At 43.4% G+C, this 27,350-nt stretch overlaps 1 protein-coding gene across 25 annotated transcripts in view; it reads right to left on the bottom strand.

Moving 5' to 3' along the window:
- LOC129838268 (transcription factor 7-like 2) overlaps positions 1-27,350 on the bottom strand; it is a 114,411-nt gene that overhangs the window by 15,760 nt on the left and 71,301 nt on the right. For 23 of the 25 annotated variants that reach the window (XM_055905238.1, XM_055905149.1, XM_055905620.1 and 20 more), the window contains 3 exons: positions 4,505-4,637; positions 1,678-1,780; positions 327-401 (listed from right to left, as the gene is read on the bottom strand). In XM_055905238.1, the coding sequence (XP_055761213.1) occupies positions 327-401; positions 1,678-1,780; positions 4,505-4,637 (311 nt within the window). Of the gene's footprint in view, positions 1-326; positions 402-1,677; positions 1,781-4,504; positions 4,638-11,580; positions 11,999-27,350 lie in introns of those variants that run through there. The other 2 variants (XM_055906552.1, XM_055906794.1) reach the window with 2 other exon arrangements.

Raw genomic sequence — 27,350 nt, 5'->3', positions numbered from 1 at the left:
CCAGCATGCATCATTCTCTCATTTTAAGTGTATAGACATTTATATATCAACGTGTCTGGTTGTTTAAAAACTAGCAGCAAGGACATGCCCCGTCCATTACAGATGTGGCTGACATGCAGCTAGGGTAAATGTTCTTCGGGGGCCTCATTAGCTCGAAAGTGATACATATAATTAATATTTCAACAGATTAGTGGGGGACACTGGAGGATTGGCCTTTTAAGCGTGGAGACGGGAGTGTGCACTCTCCACGTCACAGCCTCCTCCTGTGTGTGTGTGTGTGTGTGTGTGTGTGTGTGTGTGTGTTTATCTCCCAAGGCTCAACTCACCTTTGCATGGATGCGTTGACAGTGAGCGCAGTCGGGTAGGGGTGTCTAAAACCCTGGTAAACAGGTTGACCTTGCCTAGGAGAAGGACAAAGAAGAGAGGGAGGTAAAGAAACATGGTTGATGGAAGTAGAGGAGGTAAAGCCCTCTCCCTCTCTCCCTGATCGCAGGCCTCTTTATTCTCATTTGATCAGGACTAAAATCTAGGGGATTGCAGAGTGCGGATCAAAGGAGAGGCAAACACCGAACAATTTGAATGCCACAAATCTGATACGAATGGCTAATTACATTTCATAACCCTTCGCTCGGTGTCGACGGAGAGGGGGCCCCTTCCTCCCCGAGCTGAAACTAGGTGTTTTGTTGTGATAATTAAAGACGAAGCGCAACTCTTTAATGGAGCCATCACGCTAATTGAGGTCTACACATCTAAAGACAAACAATAATGAATGTAAATTTATACCAAAATAAAGTGCAGCAAATCAAAGGCTGTGGAACCTCTCCTGGTATTTAGATTGCGGTGAGAAAACATTAAATTAACAGAGCTTAATTTGTAGCCTTTTGTCATATTAACAAGTGTTGACAAGAGTCACCCAGGGATAGCTCCCATGTGGAATTGTGGGTAAAATACGGGCAATCACGGTTCATTGCTCTAATTGGACAATACAGAGACATGCAAAATAGCATTCGACACAAAGTTGGGGTTGGAGGGGGGTTTAAGAAACCACAGTGTGCTTCTGTGGCCCATGAGTCAGTCCATTGCTTGAATGTATAAACTGGAGACACTGGTAGAGAGGGAGACTTAGCCATTCTCTCTGCACTGTGGGCAGCTAGGAGTCAAATCAGTGCCTGATCAAAATTGAGAGGACCCAGTTTGAGATAAGTGGATACAGAGCTTTCCCTATGCGCTCTGCTTATGATGTTACCAGTCTGGAAAATACTGAAACCAAGCTCTATTAGCATACACAACAAACCAGAAGACATTGCCTCTGACGGAGAACTATTTGACGTGATATCTTCTACATTAGAGATGCTGATTTTACAACGTAATGTACTACAGAACTGAATGCTCTTAATCTACATCTAGACATAGTTACAAACAACGACAACAGCGCATGCTTAGAGTACTACAACATATTTAATGACAGGTATTTGGTATTTTATTAGGATCCCCATTAGCTGTTGCAAAAGCAGCAGCTACTCTTCCTGGGGTCCACACAAAACAGAACACATTTCATTGCTCTAATGACAGAATGACATAATACAGAACATCATTAGACAAGAACAGGTCAAGGACAGAACAACATACATTTAAGGGGACGGGTCATTAAGAAGAGAGTAATAGAATGTTGCTTACTGTGGTACTAACCACCCGAGCGGATGGGGGATCTGGCCTACAGCACCAGGGGAGAGAGGGTAATAGGGAGATATGTCTGGGTGTTGTGGAGGCCTTGGAATTCCTGGAGAGAACGAGAGAGAAAGGGTAGAGGGACAAAGAGAGGGAGAGGGCAAACAGTTATCAAATTGTTCCCAACATCGCAGTCCCCCCCCCTCCCCCCGCAACCAAAATAAAAGTCAGTGTTAAATGAATCCTTTGTGAGTTTCACAATTGAACAAAGTAGACATCACTGGAAGCCGGGTGGCTTTGGGAGGAGGAGGAGGTGCGGTTGCGCCCGCATGTTCACAGTACTAAAATCACACGGCCTGATCAAAGCTGTTCCGAGTCAGGCGGTACGGTGGCATAGCGTGTTGAGAGAGACCGAGAGAAAGAAAGAGGGTGGGGGACGGGGACTACCCCAACATGATCCTGTCACATTAGTCTCCTATTGAATGAGAGGATTAACAACGTGCGATAATTGAGGTTTAGAAGCTAACATAACAAACGATGTGTACAGTCTCATACAGATGAAATTGACATCTGTTCCTTTAGAGGGCTGCAGGTAGAGCTTAACTCTAAAATAAACCGGGTCTGACCCAGGAAGTCCTCTGACTGTCGTGAGCATGAACGAAGTGATGTTATAAACGTATCTTCGTGTTATTCATGACCAGCTTGTTTCATAGCTTGTCGGCTTACCCAATATACTGTGTTACATGTTGTATTAGCCTAGCTGTTTTCAACTTACATAGGCTCTTATGACTGTCTATGACACCTATTATGACATGCCTATGCCATTATAAAGTCGGTCTTATAAATAGGGGCCCTTGGTCTCCTGCTTCTCTTTAGCAGAAGTATTTATGTTCCACTATTCATCTTCATGTTTAACAAAGATGAACAGTGACAGATGTCCTACATAAGGACAGCTCTCACAGAGGGCGAAACGATCACACGTTTGCCAATGTCGCTTTCACTTACTGTGGCAGCTGACAGGCAAAGAAAACACGCACACAAGCCAACTCAAAACATTAGGGCTCCAAAGGTCTGTCGTAAAAAATAACTCAAGACCAAAAAAGGAGAAATAGAGAAAGCAAAGAAATAATGGCTTTTCCATTTTTCCAGTGTTGAGCGTTAAAACGCGACAAGGAAGTGTTTGAATTCCACTGGCAGACAGCATAGCAGAGGAACTTTGATTGTCTCCGGTGCATTCTTTCACAGTGGGTCTGCCTGGCCTGCGTGTCGGTGCAGCAGTTTTTTGCAGGTGCCGATATGGCCACAGTGGACCCAGATAAAGAGTTCTGCAGAAATTGAACCTGGCCGCATGAATCCATCCACAGCCTGTATGTTGCCGGTGTGTGTCACACCCAAGGCAACAAGGCAGAGCCGGGTATGTGGAAAGCAGACGTTGTTCAGTGACAGGTACCTAAAGAATCCTTTGTGCATCCAAAAAGTAGAAAAACTCTCACTGGTCTCTTAATCTGACGGCAAACTAATTGTGAACAATTAGGATTCAAGAATAAAATTTTAAAAATTAATCACAAGTTATAGATCGTTAATTGATGCATTTGATGCTGAGAAGGGTTCCAAAAATGTTGCTGTAGGACCTAGTTCTATAGACATAATGGCTCTGACTGACACACTACTCAGAGGAAAGCGTTCCGAATGTTGCTCTCCATTGCTATCCAGTGCTGAGGCCTTAATATAGCTGGTTAATTAATTAAACACTAAGCTCAATTAAGCAAGGCCATTAACTGGCACATTAAACAGCAGTGGGGTCGTTATTATTGCTCCTTTGTGAGGACAATCGTAATAAGAGACCATTATGACCCCAAATCCCTAACAAAACAACCAGACACCTTTCAAAGCAATGCTTACCACTGTACAACACACTGAAAGTAAGTTACCCTATTAGGTCATAATGTTTATTGCAGGTGGACAAGTCATATTGGGGGGGGGGGGGGGTATGTAGGAGAGGGGCATTCAGCCGTGTGAGGTTCCACACACCTACCTCCTCCTGTAGTGTCAGAACAGAGAGAGGAAGCAGTGGCCCTCCCCTACCTGCCAGAGCATGTGTGCAGAGACGCTCAAGGGACTGGGGTCAACAGGCTTACTTCTGCAGGTCCAGAGACACAATAGCACAGGCCATGAAGGAGAGAGAAGCTCTCTGTCTCTCTCTGAGTAGCCCTAACTGTTGTCTGCCCTCAAATATCTCGGACCTGGTCACCGGGGATTTCCACGTAACACGATAACTTGGATCGACACGCTAGCTTCGCCCTCATGTGGGTGCTAGCAGGCTAGGTGGTGCTAGGTATTAACAGTCAATCCAGAAGGGGGCTGGAATCTATCGTGAGCTTCGATTGGTCAATAGCGCTGCGATGTTGCGGAGTACTTGCATAAAGTTCAGCTTTTCTATACGCTCCCTGACCCATGCTCGCGCCACCCATCGGTCCCCACGCCCACTTCCTTCCCCTCCACTGAAACTGATTGGCATCCAAAGTTTCAGCGCCACCTGCCCTGTGATCCACGGTGGAAATCCACTGTCAAAGAAAGCGGGCCCTGCAAAGCTGTACTTTGTGAGGGCTATATCTTCCATAAATACAATGAGGTGGTGGCTGCATAAATGAACAGTGGTAGCCTTTGTATGTGGACAACAATGACAATTCTTTGTTCTGTTGAAGGTATATATGGTAATAACTAGAATATCACTGTTTGGATTTGAGGACTGAGTGGCTGGAGAGTTAATCATCTGCAAACCATGTTAACCATTTCGCAACTGGGCCTCAGTGTAGTGTAGTGTAGTCTGTCTTACCTGTTTTGGGGTCCACATCCCCCTGTAGGTGCGGAGGGGGGTTGCCCGGTGTGAAGTGTTCATTGCTGTAGGTGATCAGAGGCGTGAGCGGGTGCACGTGGTGAGGGTGCTGTACCACTGGGACCTTATTAGACTAGAGAGCGAGAGAGAGGGAGAGCGCGAGAGAGAGAGAGAGAGAGCAAGAGAGCAAGAGAGCAAGAGAGCAAGAGAGCAAGAGAGAGCGAGAGAGAGAGAGAGAGAGAGGGGAGAAGTGCATGTTAATATTTGGGGTAGAGATTGCAGGCGCCTACAGGAGAAGTCTAACATGGCTCAGAAAGCTGTTGAAAAACGAGAGCTATCAAATGATCGACCCCCTCGGAGCGCCAAACCGCCAGAGCCGAGTGAAAACAGTGTGGTTTGTAATTAACAACACTTCTGCGGTGACACTCAGTAATGCCATCTCAGACGCAGGGCTGCCATTTTAAATTTGGATTGAGGCTGCATGACAAGGGGGCTTCAACCAAACACGTGTAAAATACCACAGCCATTGTAACAGCAGACAGCAACACTCCACCATCCAATCCCCCCACTCTCCTTTAGTGGTTTATCCCACTGATTCCCTCTCCTCCTTCTGATCTCTACCCCCCCCCTCTCTGTCTCCCCCAGTGCCTGGTTTTGGGGGGTAGAGGAGGAGGGGAGGTAGAGGGGATAGGGGGACGTTGTAATAAGTCAATTTCTACATATTTGCCAAATGAGTTTTAGCCATGTAATCTGCTCTTTGTACCACTAAATGACGCAGGCCCCTTTTTCAATTACCAAAAGATGATAGTTAAGCTGAGGGGTTCTCCGCTATGGGCCCCGTGATAACCAGAGCTTAGCCCCCTTTTCTCCAGGCACACACACACACACACACACACACACACACACTAACCAGATTAGTGTTCTGGTACAAACCACTAGCGGTGAGCTGGTCTTGCTCTTCAACCGATATTCTATTCCGTCCCTAGGCAGTCAAAGAAGCATCACTAATCAGGCTTACGATAACATGGCTGATGTGTGCTGGGGAGAAGGAGACAGGGAGCTAGCTGGGTTGTGTGTGTGTGTGCGTGTGTGTGTGTGTGTGTGTGTGTGTGTGCGTGCGTGCGTGCGTGTGTGTGTGTGTGTGTGTGTATATAGAGAGGGAGGGAGTATGAAGGTGCAACGGGGGTGTGGGTAATATTCCATTCTAACAGTCCAAACACTCATTAGCTACCCTAACCATGGTGAGACACCAACCCAAAGCCTGGCTATGGCAATTTTCCAACAGACTTTGAAATGCATTTAAGGGGGAGAGGGAGGGATAATACATGGACTCTATGCCCATTTAACTATACAAATGCAAAGCTGAGGGCCCTAGGCAAGACACATGTGTGCAGAGCTTAATGCTGAAAAGCCATCATCATCTCCATACTCTGGCTGAGCTTACTGTGAGCACTGTATGAAATAAATGGCCTATTCTATGTGACTGACTACCAGACCAACTGACCCTACAATGTTCCATACCCAGGGTGGGTGGCAAAAGGGGTCGGTCTGGACTGTACCAGGCTGGAGTGGGTAAAGTACCCTTCCAGACCTCCCCCTTCAGTGGGGCTGTGAGAGGGGTAGGGAGGAGAGGGGTAGAGGGGAGAGGGGAGAGGGGAGAGGGAGGGAGGGATCATTCCCCACTGCCATGGTCCCAATGAAAGATTAATGAACCCAGTAGGACTACTGGGAGACATAGAGAGACTCTGGGGACTCATTCAGCCCTGAGCTCAAAAGACTGGAGAGAGAGAAAGGAGAGAAAGGAGAGAAAGAGAGAGAGAGAGAGAGAGAGAGAGGGAGGGGGTGGAGGTACACGCCTCGTTAAAATGAACACAAGACACAAATCAACATGTTTCTCCCCCACAGTCCCCCTATCTAGAAATCTAGAATGGAGGGTTCAATAAATATTGAGGGAGATGACAGCTGCCAAACACTGCTGACGAAGGTAGCCATTGAGCAGCGCACTGGTTACGCCAAACGGCCTTCTCTCCTCCTAACCCCTTTCCCCTCCTCCTCTACCCCCCTCAGTAATGATGTGAAAGAATGTTGTCAATTCTCCCTGTGCCGAAAGGCTTTAGTGGCCATTTAAATGAGTTCTTTTGTCCAGGGCCCTCTCCATTGAGAGACAGTTTAAAATGCCCATCCACTGAGTCTCCATTGAGAGACAGTTTAAAATACCCATCCACTGAGTCTCCATTGAGAGACAGTTTAAAATGCCCATCCACTGAGTCTCCATTGAGAGAGAGAGGGAGAGAGGGATGGAGAGAGAGATGGATGGATGGATGGAGACAGAGAGAGAGAGAGGGAGGGAGAGAGACAGCGAACGAGACGAGAGAAAGAGAGTGAGCGAGAGGGTGAGAGAATGAAGGAGAGACAGACAGCAAAAGAGGAAAAGAAAGAGCGAGAGAGAGAGAGAGACAACCGATTTACATCACAGTCACTTCAGGGGCTAACAGGCCTCCATTTCAGAAGTCCCGAGCAGAGCCAGGTAAATAATAGCCAAGACAAGCGCTCCAGTTTATGTGGCTTCTGGGTCCACGCGGACACTGCTGCTGTTTGGCTACTGTAGCGGCCAGCCTCTCTCTGTCTCACTGAGGGGAGGATCACAACCCCCCCCCCCAGGAAGGGAGCAGGAAAAAGGGAGGAGTAATGTCACACACAGAGAGAATAATGCAGAAGCAACAGAGGTGTGCTGCCTTACAGAGAAACCTTGGCTGTATCAAGTCTAAAGAATAAATGCATTCTGAATTCTTTCTAATGATTGTTTCGCCGTGCAGTTATTCTAAAACAACTCACAGTGATATGCTTGCAGTAGGTGTGCAGCGAGAGGTGTGCGCCAGCGATTCTCTGCCACTTCCATTTGGGTCAAGTCGACTCACACACCTCTACGTGACCTAGAGTCCAGAGTTCCCTGACAAGCTCATGAGTTGAGCTTCTGCACACTCACAGAGAGAGCAGGTGGGCCATCCCAGATTCCAACACCTACAGTGCAGAGCCCATCTGGCCTGTAACACATTCCCAGAGCTCTAGTGGATCATCCGTGGAGAGAAGCAGGATTATTTGTTTTGTTTTACTGCTGTGAGACCAATAAAACCTAAAGTTCAGGCCTTTTTTGCAGGTGCACACCATATGCCTTCGATCAACAATACATTTTTGCTTCTAGAAAATAAAATACAGCCTACACTGTACACTGTACACACACACCTCTTCCATTCAAGTGAATCCAAGCCCTGCTCTACCTGTGTAAGCCAGACCTCGGTGAAACGTCTGCTTTTTACACCCTCGGACAACAGGCACTGACGGAATCACAACACAGCTCCTCAAAACAAGCGGAGCATTATGCAAAGCACGCACACTACACAAAGGAACTATGTGGGAGTATTTTCTCTGTTTCTCTACAAAGGCAGGAGCAAAGCTGACTTCCTGGCCCTTCTGTTTCAATCAATCTCACCACTTCCTGCATTACAATAGACAGAAATATATCAGGAGACCAGTCATGAGAGAGCTGCTGAGTACAGTGCGTACACACACACACACACACACACACACACACACACACACACACACACACACACACACACACACACACACACACACACACACACACACACACACACACACACACACACACACACACACACACACACCTCTGACTTTGTATGCACTGCTGTTCCTTGATGTTAATTTTGAACCAAAGTGTCCTGCAGCAATTCCAACCGCTGAATGGCTAAGCTCTTTCCAGAAGACCTGCAGTACTTGCACACACACACAAACACTACTTTATTAAAATATAGAAAATACAAAAATGATTCACACTGCCAAGAAAGAGCTATGTTTTCCCTCGAGAAAAGTTTGCGTGAGTGAGTGCGAGTGACAGCCGCAGAGCTCAGGGTTTTGACCCCTGGTGGTGACCTCACTAGTGTCTGGGCTGTGTGGACGGAGAGAGGGCCTGTGTGTTTGTGTGCAGGCTCTCTGGTTGCCACGGAGAGGCAGTGTCACACTCACTCAGCATCGTTGTCCGACCCCCTGACCCCAAGGCTTTCCCATCAGCCACTCACGCACTGGGGCTGATGTAGGGCGGACACAACTTGACAGAGTTGGTTAGGTACCCTCTTTCTCTCATACTGCCTTGTGCTCTATGGTTCAACTGACCATGGTTTTGGATCTGAAGATATCAAGTGGTATTTGACGTTCAAATGGTATGTTAGAGTCAGTAGCTATGTTTTAATTATGTATTGCTTATCAATTAGTCTAGTTACAAACTTCCTTAAATAAATAAGACGAAACGGCTAATCAAACTGTCATTTTTTTTTACTCTTACAACCCGCTCTTTTTTATTTAAAAAAAACATTTTTATTTATTTAACCTTTATTTAACTAGGCAAGTCAGTTAAGAACAAATTCTTATTTACAATGATGGCCTACCTGGGACTTCACCACAGATATGTGGGAATGACAGTTACAAGAGGATGCCCTGTGAGAGACAGAAGGAAAGGGACAGGAGGAGGACAGAGAGAAAGAGAGAGAGGGGCCCTGGAGAGAAAAAAGGACAGGGAAAAGCTGTTGGCCTTGCATATCCGCTTGGTGGCACCTTGCAGGGCAATTTGAAGACTAAATGTGAAGGTGGCGACCTTGTGGCCCCTGGGGGGCCTAGCGCGTCTCTCCGTCCTTTGTGTCATGATATGATGAGTTGTCACAATGGCTTGCGGGCTGTAATGAGCTGTAGTGGGGATGAGCCGGGGAGGGGAAGTTGGGGGGGCTGACAGCGTAGTGATGGATAGGGGTACTCACAGGCCCACAAATTCCAGAGCAAACAGAAGTGGCTGCCAAGGCCCTGAACCGCTCCCAAAACGTGCCAGTTTGCAGAAAACACAAACTGTACAAGGGGAGTGGGAGGTAGGGATGGAAAGAGAAAGAGGGAATGATTGGAGTGTGTGTGTCTGTGGACTTTGATAAGCGCAAAAAAGCAACACACAAACTGATGTCATTACCATGGCAACATGAAATTATGGTCCACAATTACTGTTTTTGGCAGGATAGGATCTATTTTCATAAAACATTCAAGTTTTCCTCAGAGTGCCCCTTCCCCTTCATAAGAGTGCCCCTCCCCTTCCTCAGAGTGCCCCTCCCCTTCCTCAGAGTGCCCCTTCCCCTTCCTCAGAGTGCCCCTTCCCCTTCCTCAGAGTGTCCCTTCCCTTCCTCAGAGTGTCCCTTCCCCTTCCTCAGAGTGCCCCTTCCCTTCCTCAGAGTGCCCCTTCCCCTTCCTCAGAGTGTCCCTTCCCTTCCTCAGAGTGTCCCTTCCCCTTCCTCAGAGTGCCCCTTCCCCTTCCTCAGTGTCCCTTCCCTTCCTCAGAGTACCCCTTCCCCTTCCTCAGAGTGTCCCTTCCCCTTCCCTAGAGTGCCCCTTCCCCTTCCTCAGAGTGCCCCTTCCCTTCCTCAGAGTGCCCCTTCCCCTTCCTCAGAGTGTCCCTTCCCTTCCTCAGAGTGCCCCTTCCCCTTCCTCAGAGTGTCCCTTCCCCTTCCCTAGAGTGCCCCTTCCCCTTCCTTAGAGTGCCCCTTCCCCTTCCTCAGAGTGCCCCTTCCCTTCCTCAGAGTGCCCCTTCCCTTCCTCAGAGTGCCCCTTCCAGGCAAAAAGATTCTAATCTCCAAGTGATGCCCATTTCCCACCTCTGTTTCCAGTAACTACATTTTCCCTCTCACTGTTATCAGTAAAAACATTCAATTAGATCACCATATTGTAGTCAAAACTGGACAATTTCTACAGCATTAAATACATACTTTTGTTTACACGTGAAACCAGCCTTCACTGTCGTGTTTGGACTAAAATAGTATCTGTCAGTAACATTAAAGGATCTCAGTGCTGCGTTGGGAAAAAATGAAAGAATTTAGGAAGGCGCCAGGCGATCAGAAATGCTATTCCAGAAAGTGGGAAATGCAGCCCAGCCCAGAGCATCTTGCTCCAGAGACCAAGTCAGTATATTTAAAACTTAATCTATTCACTTTGCTGCATGCTGCATGCTGCTGATCACAAAACCGAACAAAAATGTTATCTGGGCAAAAAGCCTTTGCTCTCATTCTCCATCCCTCTTCATTCAATCTTTCATACCGAAGTCTTTCATTTGTCAAATTTACATTCCACAATATATCTTACACAAAACTTTGTCAATGTGATTTTGAAAAATAATTGTCTGACATTGATTTGAATGTCTTCAATTTGGAGGTTTATACAAGAGCAACATGAATGCTGTGTGTGTTTATGCTTTCCCGTTAAAATGTAAACATCTCTTGAGCTTTCCTACCTGAGTTGAAGAGGTGTCTCGAAGCAGTACAAGAGCTACACCGAGTTCTGTCATCTTTTGAAAGGCAATCAGCGCCTCACATTTTCAGTTGAAAGAGCCAATTATAATTTTGAATTAGACTGCAAAATGAACAGAGGAATATGATAATTTGTGGGTTATTTCAATTATATTTAACATTTCATGGTTAGACGTGAGCATAATCATGTAATTATTTGTCTAGGAAATACTATTCAGCTGGATAACAAGATATGATATTTTGAGGAATAACCATGCAATATTAAAATAACTATTTAAATGTAAATGTGTTAGTAAATAACTGTTTATAGTTTTAAAACAAAATGGCAAAAAGCACAATTATTTCCAATGCTGCTACTTCCTGTTTTTTGGACTGTTTCAGTAAATGTACACTGCTCATTAACATATCCCCACACACACCTCCCATACACACATTAAGATCAAGAACCGCCTCCCCGCACATAAACACACACATACACCAAAAATAAAGAAGGTTAAGAGTTATAATATTTGAAAGGAAAAAGCGCTCTTTAAAGCCACTTTAAAGCAGATGACCACCAGCTTGCACTTTCAGTGGGGGGAATACCCTCTGGGCCCCCCTTAATCACACCAACCATCATCTGATCCTCAAAGTTCAACGGAAACAAAAAGTGTGGAGCACAGGAATTGAGAGAAAGGGAGATGAAGAGAGATGGAGAGAGGCAGGGGAGTGTGCGTTACTCACCCAGCCACTGAGATTAAGATGCCAGCAGCCAATCTGCTGGAGGAGGGGGAGCCCGGGGGCGAGGACTCCTCCTCTGGAGCACCTCTCCTCCGGCCCCGCTAAAACGCCATCCCGCGGGTACATGACCCCTCGCTCTCCTTTCACCTGCCTCCCACTTCTCCTCCCTTACCACGGCCTTCCCTTTCTTCTTCGCCCACTTTTTCCTCCTCTACTTCTTCTTCTTCGTCTTTTCTTAGACCTCAGTTCTTCTTCCCCCAAAGTACTGGAGTGTGTGCAGCTGGGCATGTGCGTGTCCCTCAAACTGAGGCATCCTCATCGCCACACGACGGGTCTATTGTTCAAGGGGTTTTGTGACTGAAGGTACCACAGGCGTATGTCTCTGAAGATCCATGGATGGGGCTCAGGGTCTGGGGCCTAGAGGCCTGCCCCCCCCCCCCCCCCCCGTACCTCCCCTAAAACAGCCTGAGGAATCCTCAGCTTCCTCCACCACTCTTAGCAGCCCTTTGCAGCCTCCTCTCTCAGGAAAGTTTGTGCCGGTCACAAGAAATGAAAGCGAGAACACATACCGAGGCGAGAAAAAATAAATCAAGGGCCGCTTCCCGGCTGTGCAGAGAAGTGTTCCCACAAGCAACAAACAAGAAAAAATATAAACAACAAAATCATGTTATTACTCAACTCCCAGATTGCACGCTTGTATCTGTGTATATGTGTGTGTGTGTATATGGGTGTGTATGTGTGTGTGGGCTCTGCAGTCCCTCCAGGATGCCCAGAGTCGAACTGGCGGCTTGAAAAGCTTTGGCTACAAGGTAAAGCCAGCAAGGCAAGAGGAAAAAGACAAAGAGGAGAGAGGGGGACAAAAAAAGAACAAGACACGACAACATCCACAAAGGGAGGGTAGGCTCAGCAAAGTGTGGCCAACAGTCACTTATCCGTGTGATACTGACAGTCCCCTGTCCAACCCCACTTTCCAGGGGGGAAGGAGAATATGAGAAAGAAAGGTATTTGTCTTCCCTTTGACACGGACGTGACATCTGCATGGGGTTTTCGTTCTGTTTTGTCCTGTCCAACAATAGTGGGCGATTCCACTGTTAACTCTTTCTGACTTCTCCGTGTGAGGAGATCAACCAGGCAAGGCCTAAAGCCTCCACACCCCCTACTGCTCTCACTGTACTCCCTCTCTTAAACATTATTATCTTGAGATCATTTCCTCTGAATATTCGGGCCCCACAACCATGCTCCTGTCCCCATCTCTTAGCAGACTCTTAGCACATCCAGGGCGTTTGACCAGGGCGTTTGACCAGGGCGTTTGACCAGGGCAAGCATACCTAGGAGACGTAGGAACCAATTAACACGCAGGGCGAATTAACTCATTTGCACTACAACCTGCTTCACCAAGGTTTAATTAGATATTTTATTTTAAATGTAAAAGGTTGGTTTCTAATAAATCTATAATTATACCATTGCAATATTACTTAGTGACAAAAAAAAGGTGCAATTGGCCGACGTTATATTCCAAACACATTGTCACTTCATTTTACCGAGTGATAATGAATCTACATTTTTTTTTTTTAATATAGGGCCAACTGAAAAGGTGGTGCAGTATATTTCAATATCTGAGCAACAATAAGACCACAACGGAAACGACAAAAACCTACCGCATGGCTTTTATCCAACTATTTTATTTCAATATGTTTTTTCACTTTCTTTCTCTCTCTTTTTTTGCCCTGCTCTTCTCTGGCCTTCGCCAGGCAGTCCCGAGGCCCTTAATGCCAAAACAAAGCACTGGGAATGTCCTTTACACGGCTCCCACAAAAGCAACGAGGCTCCGGCTTGACAAGTAAATGAGCCCCTCACAACGTGGTGGCTAATTGCCCTCCCTCCCTCCATTCACACTCCCGCGACCTCCTTTGTCCCATGTGCACTTTCTTAAGTAAACTGCCAGTTCGCCCGCAAATGATGGACAGCTCCCGATCCGCCGGGCCACAATGGCAACAGTGCGACCAACAGGAGAGACGACTCTGAAAAAAGAGAGAAATAAAAAGACCCTCCATCCCACTCCACTGTCTCCGCCGTTCGCACTAGACTAAAAAGTGTGCAAGAAAAGAAATGACCGAGAGGAAAGTCTGTAGAAAGAGAGAACACCGGAATAGACAGCAATGGACAGAGACCGTTACAAATCCCACTCATTTGGACTTAACTTTGAGGAATATAAGACTGGTCACTAAATGAAAATTACTGGCATAAACTCCAAGAGATGCTCCTAATCTACATACCATGATAATTGATTTCATAGAAAATGTAATGATAATAGAAATTGAGTTTCATTATTTAAAAATCTTTTTTTTTATCTTTTAAAGCAAAATTATTTGAGAACAATACTATCAAAATTGATAGAAAAAAATATATATAGAGAAATGCATTAGAAGAAACTGAAGAAAAAATACATGATATTTAGTAATTAACAGTAGTACGGAGCACTTCACTGTTTTCATTACCTTAATCATAATTGTTATGATTTAATATCAATATCAATATGATTATTTTGACAAAATAATACATATCATTTAAGATTAGTGTTGCCTGAGAAAAAACCCTGTCAGACTGTCAGACAAAGCAATCAAACACTTCCTTTCAACCTGTCACTTAGCAACTAAACGATTATAAATTGCCAAATGGAAGACATACAATAATGTCAACAAACTCCAATAAAAGAATGATATTTAAAGCCAGATTTAAAGTACGCTCACATGAGTTGAACAAAGAAAGCACAGGAGGTAATAAATAATGTTGAAGTCTTACCATTTAAAAGAGCTGTATTTGGGATGCTGCTCGGCTCCTGGTTAAAACAAGCATGCTGGCGCTCATGGCAGTGCACAGACTACAACAAGACGCCCATCACCATGTCATCCCCTAATCCACTGGGGGGCAGCACCCCATCTACGACAGCCCCTCGCTAACCAAACGCCCGATCGGCTGAGTCAATAACACACCAGCCCAAAAAAGAGAGAAAATGAACAGTGGAACACCAGCCAGCAATGGCAAGCACATCCAGGTCCGACAGAGGAGAGCAAGCGCCCCAAACCGGGCTGCAAACACTCAGCCCCCTCATTCAGACACACACACACTCACTCAGGCAGCTTTGCTCTCCTCCGCATCTGACCAGGAGTCCCTCTCTCCCCCTGGCCCATCTTCATATCCCCCCTAATAAGCTCTTTCGTGTCCATCTCTCTTTCCATGATAAGTTGCAAGAACAATAAAAAGAAGTGAGAGAAAGAAGTGAGAGATAGGAAAGCCTCTCTCTCTCCCTTCGGCGGCTTGGCAGACATAAAGATAGTCGACTTTTCTATAGGAGTTGCCCTAACTTGGCTAAACTCAAGCAGTGGAGTGTCCCTGGTCATGTCATTAATCCCCAACGCTATCCACGCTCCATTCAATAGGAGTCGGACGAAATAAAATGCAAAATAAAAAAACAACACAGGGCAACAACAACAACAACAAAAAAGCCAACGAAAGTAATCCGATCGGGCAGCGGGTGTGTGGTGTTGTGGCCACGTTGCCCCCGGTCCTGCCTGCCGATAGCCCCAGATTTTCATGAAGGGACCCCGAGAAATACAACGACACCAAAAGACCAACCAGACATTTATTAACAAAAGACTGTTACAGCTTTGTAACCTCTACTGTCTCCCTGTAATCTCTAAAGACAACCGAGAAGAAAAAAGAGCCCCAACTCCAAAGTCAAACAAAGCCAGAAGACAAGCTAACAACAGCAGTTAACAATAACAAAAATACTAATACATCGAAACAAGCCGGTAGGGTTCCTAGCAGACTGGCAAAAGGAAATGAAGCCCGGCCAACTGGTGGCTTGAAGAGAGGAAGCCCACTCTTAAAGCCGTGTTCAGACCATCCACCGTACCACCGCTGTGAGCCTTTCAACCATAGCAGAAAAAAATGACTATTGATCTTCAAATGGCGATAATTGAAAAGATCAAAAAGATTAAACAAAAACGAGAATGTGCTGACTTACCATGTTATGCTATTTTTTTGGGTTTCAAATTTTTGTTTAAAAAAAATATATTAGCTCAAAGATGCAGCATCGGAGGTGTCAAATTTTTGTAGCCGTCTCTTGATCGTATTACTTCCGCAGTCCTGGTTTCCAACGTGTCTGAACTTTTCCCTTGTATTTTGTTTGTGGTACCCAGCTTTTTTTCCCCTTCCTTAGACTTTAAAAGCATTCAGCTCAGTAAACCAGTAAATTATCTTGCCACCTTGTGCAGCTCTGATGCTTTGGCCGCTAACTTTGGAAGGCCCTTTACTACTGCTTCAAAATTAGCATTGTCAAAGCAGTTAATGAATATTAATATTGTATTTGTCATTGGACCTGGCCCATTGCTGAACTCCAAGTCATCCATCGGGGACAAGATTAAGCACACAATTATTTCTGACTGACAGGGACCAAATCTGGGAGATTTTTTTCTACTCCAACAATTTAAAGAAAAAGACTCCTCATCTTAAGGTGCCTCCCTGGAGACAAGATTAATACACTTTTAATGAATCACGATTTCATTGTGCGTGAGCTGGAGGAACGTCAGAAAAATATAAATATTCTGACTAATGATTTTTACAGTTTTTACTGAAAGGACAGAAACAACAAATTACAAATATTTACTGTGACAACATTCCAAAATTATGATATTTTTTTCTCCTTTTGATAGAACCTGAATTATGAGGGACATTGCTCCCATCCTCATGGAACAGTTTCTCCTGGGTGATTTTTAATATGAGTTGGAATGAAGAGGAATGCGCTGCAGACGCGGAATAGTAAATAATCCCTGCACAAATTTGCCATGAAACATTAATCAAAAACCTGGACCTCCAGCGCTCTACGCGGAGCCTGACACAGTGCCGATTGCCATGGACCACACATGCAGCCTTTACCACCACCCGCTACCAACATTTCAACATTAACCGGGAAACCCTTTCCCTAAACCATCAGAACCACCCGCTTACAGTTCAAACCAGAGAACCTTTTCCTACCAGTCTCAAATGCACTACGTACAATCCGGGATGTACATCAAACAACACGTCTGAATAATCACATATTTTCTGATCGAGACTGGCCAGAATAATACCAAGTCGTAATAAAAATGTGCTTTAAACAAATAGCGCCTTAATCACCAGCATTCTTACCTTCACCTGCCTCGCTGAGAACTTAGCCGGGTAACATGCCATTTAGTTCAGTCCTACTGTTAATCCAACATATTTTGAAAAAAAAATATTCTGCAAAAAAATGATTTTGTCTTCTCATGCATGAGGCGTAAGATTTTGAACAAACAGAAAGCGAACTCGTTTGATAAAAACGATTTTTACCATTCTGTGACGTGCTTTCGCTGCTTTCGTTTTCCAGTTATCGGTCAGGGGGGTGACCAAAGTCTGAAGCTTTTTTTTGGGCACGTTAATACTTTCTATCTTTTCTCTAGAAAATACTACTATGAAATATAGTAAAATGCTGCTGAGGGGGGTGTACAAAAAATGGCAGATGTGGAGCACTAATGCCACCGGCCCGGTGAATTGGTGCAGATTGGGGGTCAAGCTTTGGGCGCACCTTGGAGTGTCGGGCCCCTGCCGACCACCCCGCCGGACATTTAATACCATTAGCAACCCTTAGATGAACATTCTAAATTGGGCTTTTGTTCTCAAGGTGCCGATCCGACCCCAACAGCCCACCAGCACTACCGCCCCAAAATACAGATGATAGTGTCTTTTATCGAAATGAAGAAAGCAGTTTAGGACCAACAGCTCCATGTCTACATTTTCCGCGACTCAAAAAGCCGTCGCCGGGATTTGTATTGAGTGTTTTTATTTTTAGATAAGTATAGTATATAGCTGTCATTTTTATAAGAGATGTATTATAATTTACCTCACTTATGGTTAGTGTGAAATATCATATTTTGATATTGCTTTGAAAAGAAATTGAACATAGTCAATATTTGTTTTAATCTACTGCTATATTTAGAGTTATACTTTAACATGGGAGAATATTTACCAAACATAGCAGTAATAGTTTAATATATGCTGAATTTTACAACATAATTGCGTGTTCCTCATAGATGTACAGTATTTTGTAATTTTACATCGATATACATGTTTATGTCTATGAATAATAATAATAACAAGAACAACAAAATTAGACACGACACAAATATAATTCTTATTGGATAATGATGTAATTGACACCAACACAGAACCGAATTAACTAAGTGTTCACCGGAGTCGGTGTTTAAGAGCAAACAGTTATCAGAGAACCCCTCCACATCTAAAATGCATGTTGAGAGTCTAAAACAGGTCCAATCTAGGTGAAGGAGAGGAGAGCAGCTCTGTGGCCCAGCATGATCACATCAGCACTAGTATCAAATTAACTCTCCGACTTTGAAACTTATTGATCTGCTATTAAGACACTAGTGAACTTGATGAAGTGAGTGCTGTAGGTGACTCAGGGACTTCAAAGTCTCGCACCAGCCACATAAAACAAGCCGCTTTGATCCCGCCTCGGATCTGGAGAAGGGGCTTCTGAGGAACCCCCAATTCGTCTCCTCTCTCCTCTACTCTTCTCTCTCCCACTCACCCGAGGCCCGGGCTTTACTACCGGCTCTCTCTTTCTCTCTCTTTCTCTCCGGCAGCCTGGAAACCTGGCACACCACTACTGTACAACCACACATACTGTTAATTGCAGCAGATTTAAGGGAATGATTAACATGGAGAAATACAGTAGCCTTTACAGTGGTGCAGATCTCCCTGCTGATTCACACAAACACTCGCATGAAAATACACACACAGACACACACACACACACACACACACAGTTTGACTGCGTGCTACGAAGCATAAAAAAAGTCACATTCACGTCGGCTCTGCTGCCGCTTCTAAAGACGTCACCATTACAATTCACTGCTGATAATGAGGGGAGTCTCCTGACCGAGTTTACAGTATGAAATAGTGTAAGGATAAGAGGAACAATGCAGAATGCTAAATCTAGCAATGCTATTGTGTGGTAAAATCCCCCTCCTTCTCCCCCCGCCCAAGGCAAGTCTTCACACCCACATTAGATACTGCACACTGCCAATCATACCTGGGATTTGTTTCTCCTTTTGTGCCACTGGGTGGGGGTAGTAGTTAATGTTTTCAGTTCACACTAAATCACAATTACATACCGAGTAATAAACAAATCCAGACAAGCCCACGGAACACCATCTTTTCCGGGCAAACCCTCTACAGGGGCTACTTGAATGAACCTAACACAAAAAAACAGAGTCTGACCCACTCAGAAGAAGTCCTATCTGCTCTCTCCATTCCACTACTAGAACAGCCGGGAAATGGATTTCAACAAGCCCCACTGTAAACACAAGAGGTACAAGGTTTCAGGTTCTGCCTCCATTCCTCGACTAACCGAAAAGGGCAGAGTAAAATAAATATTAATAACTAAATTAATCATCAGTAACTCAGTGTTTGTGCTCAGGCTCCAGTGCTAAAGAGGTGTGTGTGTGTCTACGTGTGCGTGTGTGTGTGTGTGTGGATACATTGGAGTGCCAGGGCTAAGCCTTGTCTGTTTAATTAAGAGGGGTAAATAGATGGCAAATGTGAGACAGTTAAACATTTAATGTGTGTTTATCTCCCCCCTCACGCACTCATGTATTTACTTCAGAGGAGACTCAGAGTGGGTGGTGTTAAAGACTGATGAGATGCCGGTGAATTAAAACGATGCCGCAGAAATACCGTGACAGCCAGCAGGCAACAGAGAGAGATTACCTGCCAATTGTTTTGACATTTTTCACTGTTCAACTTAATTCTGTTTGATAAAAGGAGAGGGATTATACAATGAATTGAATAAGTAAAAAGACTTGTGCTACTATACAGCTGTTGTGAAAGGCAACAATTAAATTGGTTTCGAATTTGATGACATTATGATATTGAATGACAAAGAACATTTCATTTAAAATGTTCTATTTCAAACAATATCAAGTGATTTGACAAGGTCAAATATTGCTTTAACGTTCATGACCTCATTCTCCCTGCAAGTAAAATCACCAATCAGCAATGAGAGACTTATTTTTCTTCTGACGCTTCCTATGTTGCACTGATGATGTGCCAGGAGTCAACGTCAAACCCGAGCTGCACTAGAACCGTAGTAAATGCAGGAGGAGCAGCGCCTGCGGCACACACAGCCTTTATCTTAACCCACTCGCACTATCTAACTAAAAGTTAGCATTTCCATTGTGACAATGTTAAAGTCAAAAAATATATAAAAAAATATGCATGGGGGATGGATAGAGGAAGGGGAGAAAATGCAAAAGAAGAAGAGGAGCAGGAGGAAGAGGAGGGGGGGCCCTGTGCCACGAGCATATATAAGAGAACTTTCACCAATTAGTGGGGAGAAACGGGAGAGGGTGCTGCAGCAGCACCGGCACTCAAAGAGCCGGGCCTCGCGGCGCGAAGCTGTCATGTCGGCAGGATTGATCAACAGGCCTGCTATTTCTAATGGCATGTTGTCATGAAGCCGCAGCCATGGGGAGACACATGCCTCAGTCCTCGTAGACAGCAATGTGTGTGTGTGTGTGTGTGTGTGTGTGTCTGTGTGTGAATTTGAAAGATAGGGTTGGGAGTACTGCAGCAACCATTTATACCTATTCTGTGCCCACATATATTTTACTAACAATTTGAGAAAAGGCCTCAATTCCTCCTCCCCTCTCTTCCTTCCTACCTTACCCAAACCTGAAGTGTTCAAATGTGACAGGTGCACCTGTACTGTTTCATTCTCAACTAGTCAAGCCAAACAAAGCCTGGGTCAGTGCAAAGACTGCAAAAAATTAAATGCATAATATTGTTTCAAAAATGCAATAATTACATATATATATATATATATATATATATATATATATATATATACACACACACACACACACAATAATATACACACACACACACACATATATATATATATATATATAAATATATATAAATATATATATATACACACACACACACACACATATATATACTAACCGTTTGGTAGTACAATTTGTGAAATTAAAATACAACAAATAAATGATGCGTTTCAATTTTTTGGGGGACTTTCATAAACAATCTGAAGTATCTATTTCATTGAGCAATAAATTATTGGCAATGCTGCATTAAGTTTGCAAAAATATTTCTACTATCATCTGAAAAGCACCTTCATTGATTAAAGCTCATTTACTGAAAATCTAGTCGATAAAAAAAATGTATCATGTATAATGGAATAATGGAAAACGGTTCTCGTAAAAATGACGCAATCAAACAAAGAGTAAAGCATTAGTCACATTGTTCCGTTTTTCAGTAAACAGTAACAAGAAGGCTTGCTTCATTTCTAGCCTTCGCGGCCTCACTGTGGCATCACTAACGATAAAAAGTCAAATAAAAGTTACAGAACTTTCGAGTTCAAGGTATCGCTAGCTACTTGGAGTGCATGTCACGTATAGGTAACCTTTTTATCGGGCCTGCCTCTGGTCTCATCAGTCGATGAAATTCTCTGCCCGCGGCAGTGGCTTAGCCGAGGGACACGGACCAATAGAAAAATATTTCATTGTGTTAGCATTTCAAATGGCGAGTTGAGGGCGGGGGGGGGCGGGGGGTATTTGGAGGGGTGGGGGAAAGAAGCACTAACCGATCATTGCCAGTGGAATTAATTGGCTATTCCGAGAATAATGTCCCTTACCCACGATCCTCGGAGGGCCTAACGCTAGCAGAGGGCACTTTTTTTTGTTCAGTGTCTTCAAAAAGAGGACCGCTTGGGGGTACTGGCCGTATTCGGGTTTTAGCTTAGTCCCCTAAAGACCAGGGGGAAATAATCTGAGGCGCTGAACCAAACTCGGCTAATCCGCACCCTAATTAAAAACTCTGAAACCCCAAAACACCTCACAGTAATGCCAATCGAAATAAAAAGGGAGTGATAAAAAGGTCGGAACATCGAATTATTCCGAAGTTACAAAATAATAATGATAATAAAGAGAACGAATAAAACAACAATGGAAAATTTATGGAGGGAATTTTTGAACAAGGGACTGCACTCGGCTTTCAGCCAAGGCTAGATAAATGGCTCAAGATGGAACAACCATGGTGGTGCTTCGATCCTTTTATTCAAGGGGATTTGGGTTTGAGCTCTGTTACACATCACCCAAGCATATGCAATGACCCTAACTGATATCGGTGCATCTTTTAGCCATATCTTAATCTTACCTTTTTAAAGCTCTGTGGCTTTTCAGACTCAAAACAGCATTAAGAATGAGCATTGTTTGGAGCGAGGGGGGGAGGCCGCCCTGGGAGACGATTCCACAGAATTGTTAGGCCTGGTCCGGGGCAAGAGCCCTCTGGATAAACAGCTGCTTATGCGCACGAATCAGCAACTCCATAGAGCAAAGTGGGAAAACAAAACACTAAAAAAAACCAGCTAAAAAAAGAGATCCAGATTAGGGGGGAAACCATCCCAAAAGCTCCATCTCTCCATATCGATCGTTTTAGGCCTACAGCATGCAGGGTGTCAATTTCACCCCCCCCCCCCCCCCCCCCCCCCGAAGACGAACGGGCGAAGTCCCCATCACACACCTCCCCTTCGCTCATTGTGAATTCAGTCAACGAAGTCAATCTTATTAACTTCCGCGCTGGTTCACACATGACATTTTCTTCAATTTTCTAGCCAACATCAAAAACATCAATTAGCAGCTGGAAAATGGGAAGGAGCGAATCACAGAGTCTGATAACGGACTTATTTGAAGCTGAGGGTAAATCTATTCTCTGGTTTCTGAATGTGTTCATTACAATTGCATTTACAAAGAGGACCTCCAAATAGCAAAGAAATTCAATTTATCTTCTAGAAATGACCAAAAATAGTTATTTTTATTGTTATCCTATGTCTATTGCTCGGCCACTGTGGGCAACACAAAGCATAGTGGGGCCATATTTTCCTTCGTTCATTATAACAGATTGGAACTTCTTCCACAGAACAGATCACAACTTCTTCCACAGAACTTGAAACCGCCAAATCCAACCCAGAAAATGTAACAATTTCTGTGATGGATTGAGACTTTGATAAAAACCCTTTAACCAACCTATTGTCAAATAAAAAATATAGACCTAGGCCTACTGTTGAATTATTTAACTTCTATCCTAAAATAGTAATTAAATACACCAGATTTCATATCACTTAACAAATCTGTTTATTGAGTTTTTACGTTAATCCTATCTTAAATTAAAGTCTAAATTAGTTTAGATTTTAATATCCAATATCCCCTGTACTGATAAGTAGTCTTGGAATATAGCCTATGTGGCATGGTATAACACCCCCCTCATAGTTTAACTTTGCATTTAAATGCTATATTTTTTACCCATTAATGGATCATGGATACATGATATGCTACACAAAAATACAAAAAAATGATTAAATACCATACATCAGCTCATTTCAATTGATAAATTCCAGATTTGTACGCATGACATCACAAAGTGTTTTTGAAATTTGAACCTGCACATTAATAAACCTTTCTTTGCCCAACTTTTCCTCTTTCCTAACATTGATGAACATGTAACCCAATAAACCTTGGATAGTAACCTTTAAGTAAAAGGCTATTTTCTGCTGATATCCAAACATCGTCAGACGGCTTCCTCATGCTTGAATTACATCTCCGAAGGGGGCCAACAGAAGCAACTTCAGCAGCTGCGGAAAGACACTCGTAATGCGATGGGGGAGATCATATACAGAGACGCGGGGATCACGTTCCTCCGGCCCATTGATTTCTGATCTTTTGACATTATTTAGATGCTTTTTATTTTCTTGCCCGTCTTTTCTTCCACGTCACAAAAGACATAGATGTCCAAACAAGCCACGGTGGGGATATCTACTATCTGTCAAAAGAGCAGGCTTTTCCCGGCACTGAAGCAGTGGAGTGCACTGACATAGTGCCCGAGAATCGGCGGGATGTAAATATCACTCTTTATAACGGGGCTAATCAGATTTCGGATGCTATTTGCCTTCTAGCCAAGGGGAGATGGGTTGTATAGAGCAAAAGGGTTGTAACCAATACACTTCCCCTAGTCCATCAGAGTCCATGTCTGCACCTCAAAAACAAGTCCTTTAATACATCCATCTGAGGTTTAGCTATAGGCTACAAATCACACTGATGAAGAAGAACACAACTGAAATGTACGGTGACACATTTACCTAACGTTTTATGTACAACATTGTAAATATGGCTAAAACAAACAAGCTGGCTAAATGCAGAACAAAATGAGCAACGGTGCATTTGTAATACCTCTGCTAGATTAATGCTGAACATACAGCAGTGATCATTTCCATTCAGCAGGGATTTGATCATCTTCCCCATGTGCTTTCACAGGCCTGTTTCAGATTAGATCACTGTGAAAATGGTCAAATTGTTCTGTTTATCTCCCTGTAATTATTTTGATGCAGATGACGGAGATTGTTTGAGCGGCGGTGTGTAAGGCTTGATGACGCACACGCACGTACGCCCAGTGAGTTAAAGACCTCTACATGGACAAAGCAGAGTAGTGCCTCGAAATACCATTAACCCATTAGATAGTTGTTGTTTTTTTACTTACAAAAGGACGTACAGTAAGCGTTTTGTTTTAGGTGAAAGAGCAGGTTTGAGCACACACAATGACCATCTTCAAGTCAAGTAATGACTGACAGTAATGTTCTGGTGACGTGACACTAATGGACTTTCAATGAGGTAGAAAAACAGGCAAACTCGACGACCACGGCATGACATTTGCCATGCTAGCGGACAGCGCTTCAATGGGCAATCAGGGCCACCCACACATCTCCTGTGGCTTCAATTGTAAAGGAGAATTCATAGTTCTTGTTCTTCCCAAAACATAACTATGAACAACAATTCCAGTGAAAGATAAAAGTATTTCTTGAAAAGCACTCACATCATATTATTCTCATTACCTGCACATTGACAGTTTAAAGGAGCAATTAGACACAAGCAATGTAAAAAATAAATAAAGGCAATGTCAGTAGGCCGAATGTTTTTATACTAACATCTATTATTCTCCTGAGGTCTTGTAATAGGTCTTAAATAGGTCTTATAATAGGTCTTAAATAGGTATTATAATAGGTCGTATAATAGGCTGTATAATAGGTCTTAAATCGGTCTTATAATAGGTCTTATAATAAGTCGTATAATAGGTCTTATAATAGGTCGTATAATATATCTTATAATAGGTCATATAATAGGTCATATAATAGGTCATATAATGTTGCAATAAAAACAGGAACATAGCATTCTGTTTGATCCATTTATCATTTTACAAGAAAGCAATTCAGTTTTCTTTTGTGTGGCGCAAATGGTGATACCTTATAGCAGGGTTTCCCAAACTCAGTCTTCAGGACCCCAAGAGTTGCACGTTTTGGTTTTTGCCCAAGAACTACACCGCTGATTCAAATAATCAACTAATCATCGATAATTTGAATCAGCTGTGTAGTGTTAGGGCAAAAACAAAAACGGGAAACCCCAGTCTAAACTCTAGGTCTATATAATCCTGGTGTTTCTTTTAAAAACAATGGTTATTTTAGTTAAACGCTCGACAGACGTGCTTATTTTAGTTAAACAGTCGACAGACGTGCTTATTTTAGTTAAACGCTCGACAGACGTGCTTATTTTAGTTAAACAGTCGACAGACGTGCTTATTTTAGTTAAACGCTCGACAGACGTGCTTATTTTAGTTAAACGCTCGACAGACGTGCTTATTTTAGTTAAACAGTCGACAGACGTGCTTATTTTAGTTAAACAGTCGACAGACGTGCTTATTTTAGTTAAACGCTCGACAGACGTGCTTATTTTAGTTAAACGCTCGACAGACGTGCTTATTTTAGTTAAACGCTCAACAGACGTGCTTATTTTAGTTAAACGCTCGACAGACATGCTTATTTTAGTTAAACGCTCGACAGACATGCTTATTTTAGTTAAACGCTCGACAGAAGTGCTTATTTTAGTTAAACGCTCGACAGACATGCTTATTTTAGTTAAACGCTCGACAGACGTGCTTATTTTAGTTAAACGCTCGACAGACGTGCTTATTTTAGTTAAACACTCGACAGACATGCTTATTTTAGTTAAACGCTCGACAGACGTGCTTATTTTAGTTAAACGCTCGACAGACATGCTTATTTTAGTTAAACGCTCGACAGACGTGCTTATTTTAGTTAAACGCTCGACAGACGTGCTTATTTTAGTTAAACGCTCGACAGACGTGCTTATTTTAGTTAAACGCTCGACAGACGTGCTTATTTTAGTTAAACAGTCGACAGACATGCTTATTTTAGTTAAACGCTCGACAGAGTGCTTATTTTAGTTAAACGCTCGACAGACGTGCTTATTTTAGTTAAACGCTCGACAGACGTGCTTATTTTAGTTAAACGCTCGACAGACGTGCTTATTTTAGTTAATCGCTCGACAGACGTGCTTATTTTAGTTAAACAGTCGACAGACGTGCTTATTTTAGTTAAACGCTCGACAGACGTGCTTATTTTAATTAAACGCTCGACAGACGTGCTTATTTTAGTTAAACGCTCGACAGACGTGCTTATTTTAGTTAAACGCTCGACAGACGTGCTTATTTTAGTTAAACGCTCCACAGACGTGCTTATTTTAGTTAAACGCTCGACAGACGTGCTTATTTTAGTTAAACAGTCGACAGACGTGCTTATTTTAGTTAAACGCTCGACAGACGTGCTTATTTTAGTTAAACGCTCAACAGACGTGCTTATTTTAGTTAAACGCTCGACAGACATGCTTATTTTAGTTAAACGCTCGACAGACGTGCTTATTTTAGTTAAACAGTCGACAGACGTGCTGATTTTAGTTAAACAGTCGACAGACGTGCTTATTTTAGTTAAACAGTCGACAGACGTGCTTATTTTAGTTAAACGCTCGACAGACGTGCTTATTTTAGTTAAACGCTCGACAGACGTGCTTATTTTAGTTAAACGCTCGACAGACGTGCTTATTTTAGTTAAACGCTCGACAGACGTGCTTATTTTAGTTAAACAGTCGACAGACGTGCTTATTTTAGTTAAACGCTCGACAGACATGCTTATTTTAGTTAAACGCTCGACAGACGTGCTTATTTTAGTTAAACGCTCGACAGACGTGCTTATTTTAGTTAAACGCTCGACAGACGTGCTTATTTTAGTTAAACAGTCGACAGACATGCTTATTTTAGTTAAACGCTCGACAGACGTGCTTATTTTAGTTAAACGCTCGACAGACGTGCTTATTTTAGTTAAACGCTCGACAGACGTGCTTATTTTAGTTAAACAGTCGACAGACGTGCTTATTTTAGTTAAACGCTCGACAGACGTGCTTATTTTAGTTAAACGCTCGACAGACGTGCTTATTTTAGTTAAACAGTCGACAGACGTGCTTATTTTAGTTAAACGCTCGACAGACGTGCTTATTTTAGTTAAACGCTCGACAGACGTGCTTATTTTAGTTAAACAGTCGACAGACATGCTTATTTTAGTTAAACGCTCGACAGACGTGCTTATTTTAGTTAAACGCTCGACAGACGTGCTTATTTTAGTTAAACGCTCGACAGACGTGCTTCTTTTAGTTAAACAGTCGACAGACGTGCTTATTTTAGTTAAACGCTCGACAGACGTGCTTATTTTAGTTAACCTGTTGGGGATGGGGGCGCTGTTTAGACTATTTATGCTAATG

Source organism: Salvelinus fontinalis, chromosome 1, assembly GCF_029448725.1.
Source record: "Salvelinus fontinalis isolate EN_2023a chromosome 1, ASM2944872v1, whole genome shotgun sequence".
Lineage (NCBI taxonomy): Eukaryota > Metazoa > Chordata > Actinopteri > Salmoniformes > Salmonidae > Salvelinus > Salvelinus fontinalis.
Note: the sequence above shows the minus strand (reverse complement) of the source record. Positions and strands in the feature narration are given on the sequence as shown.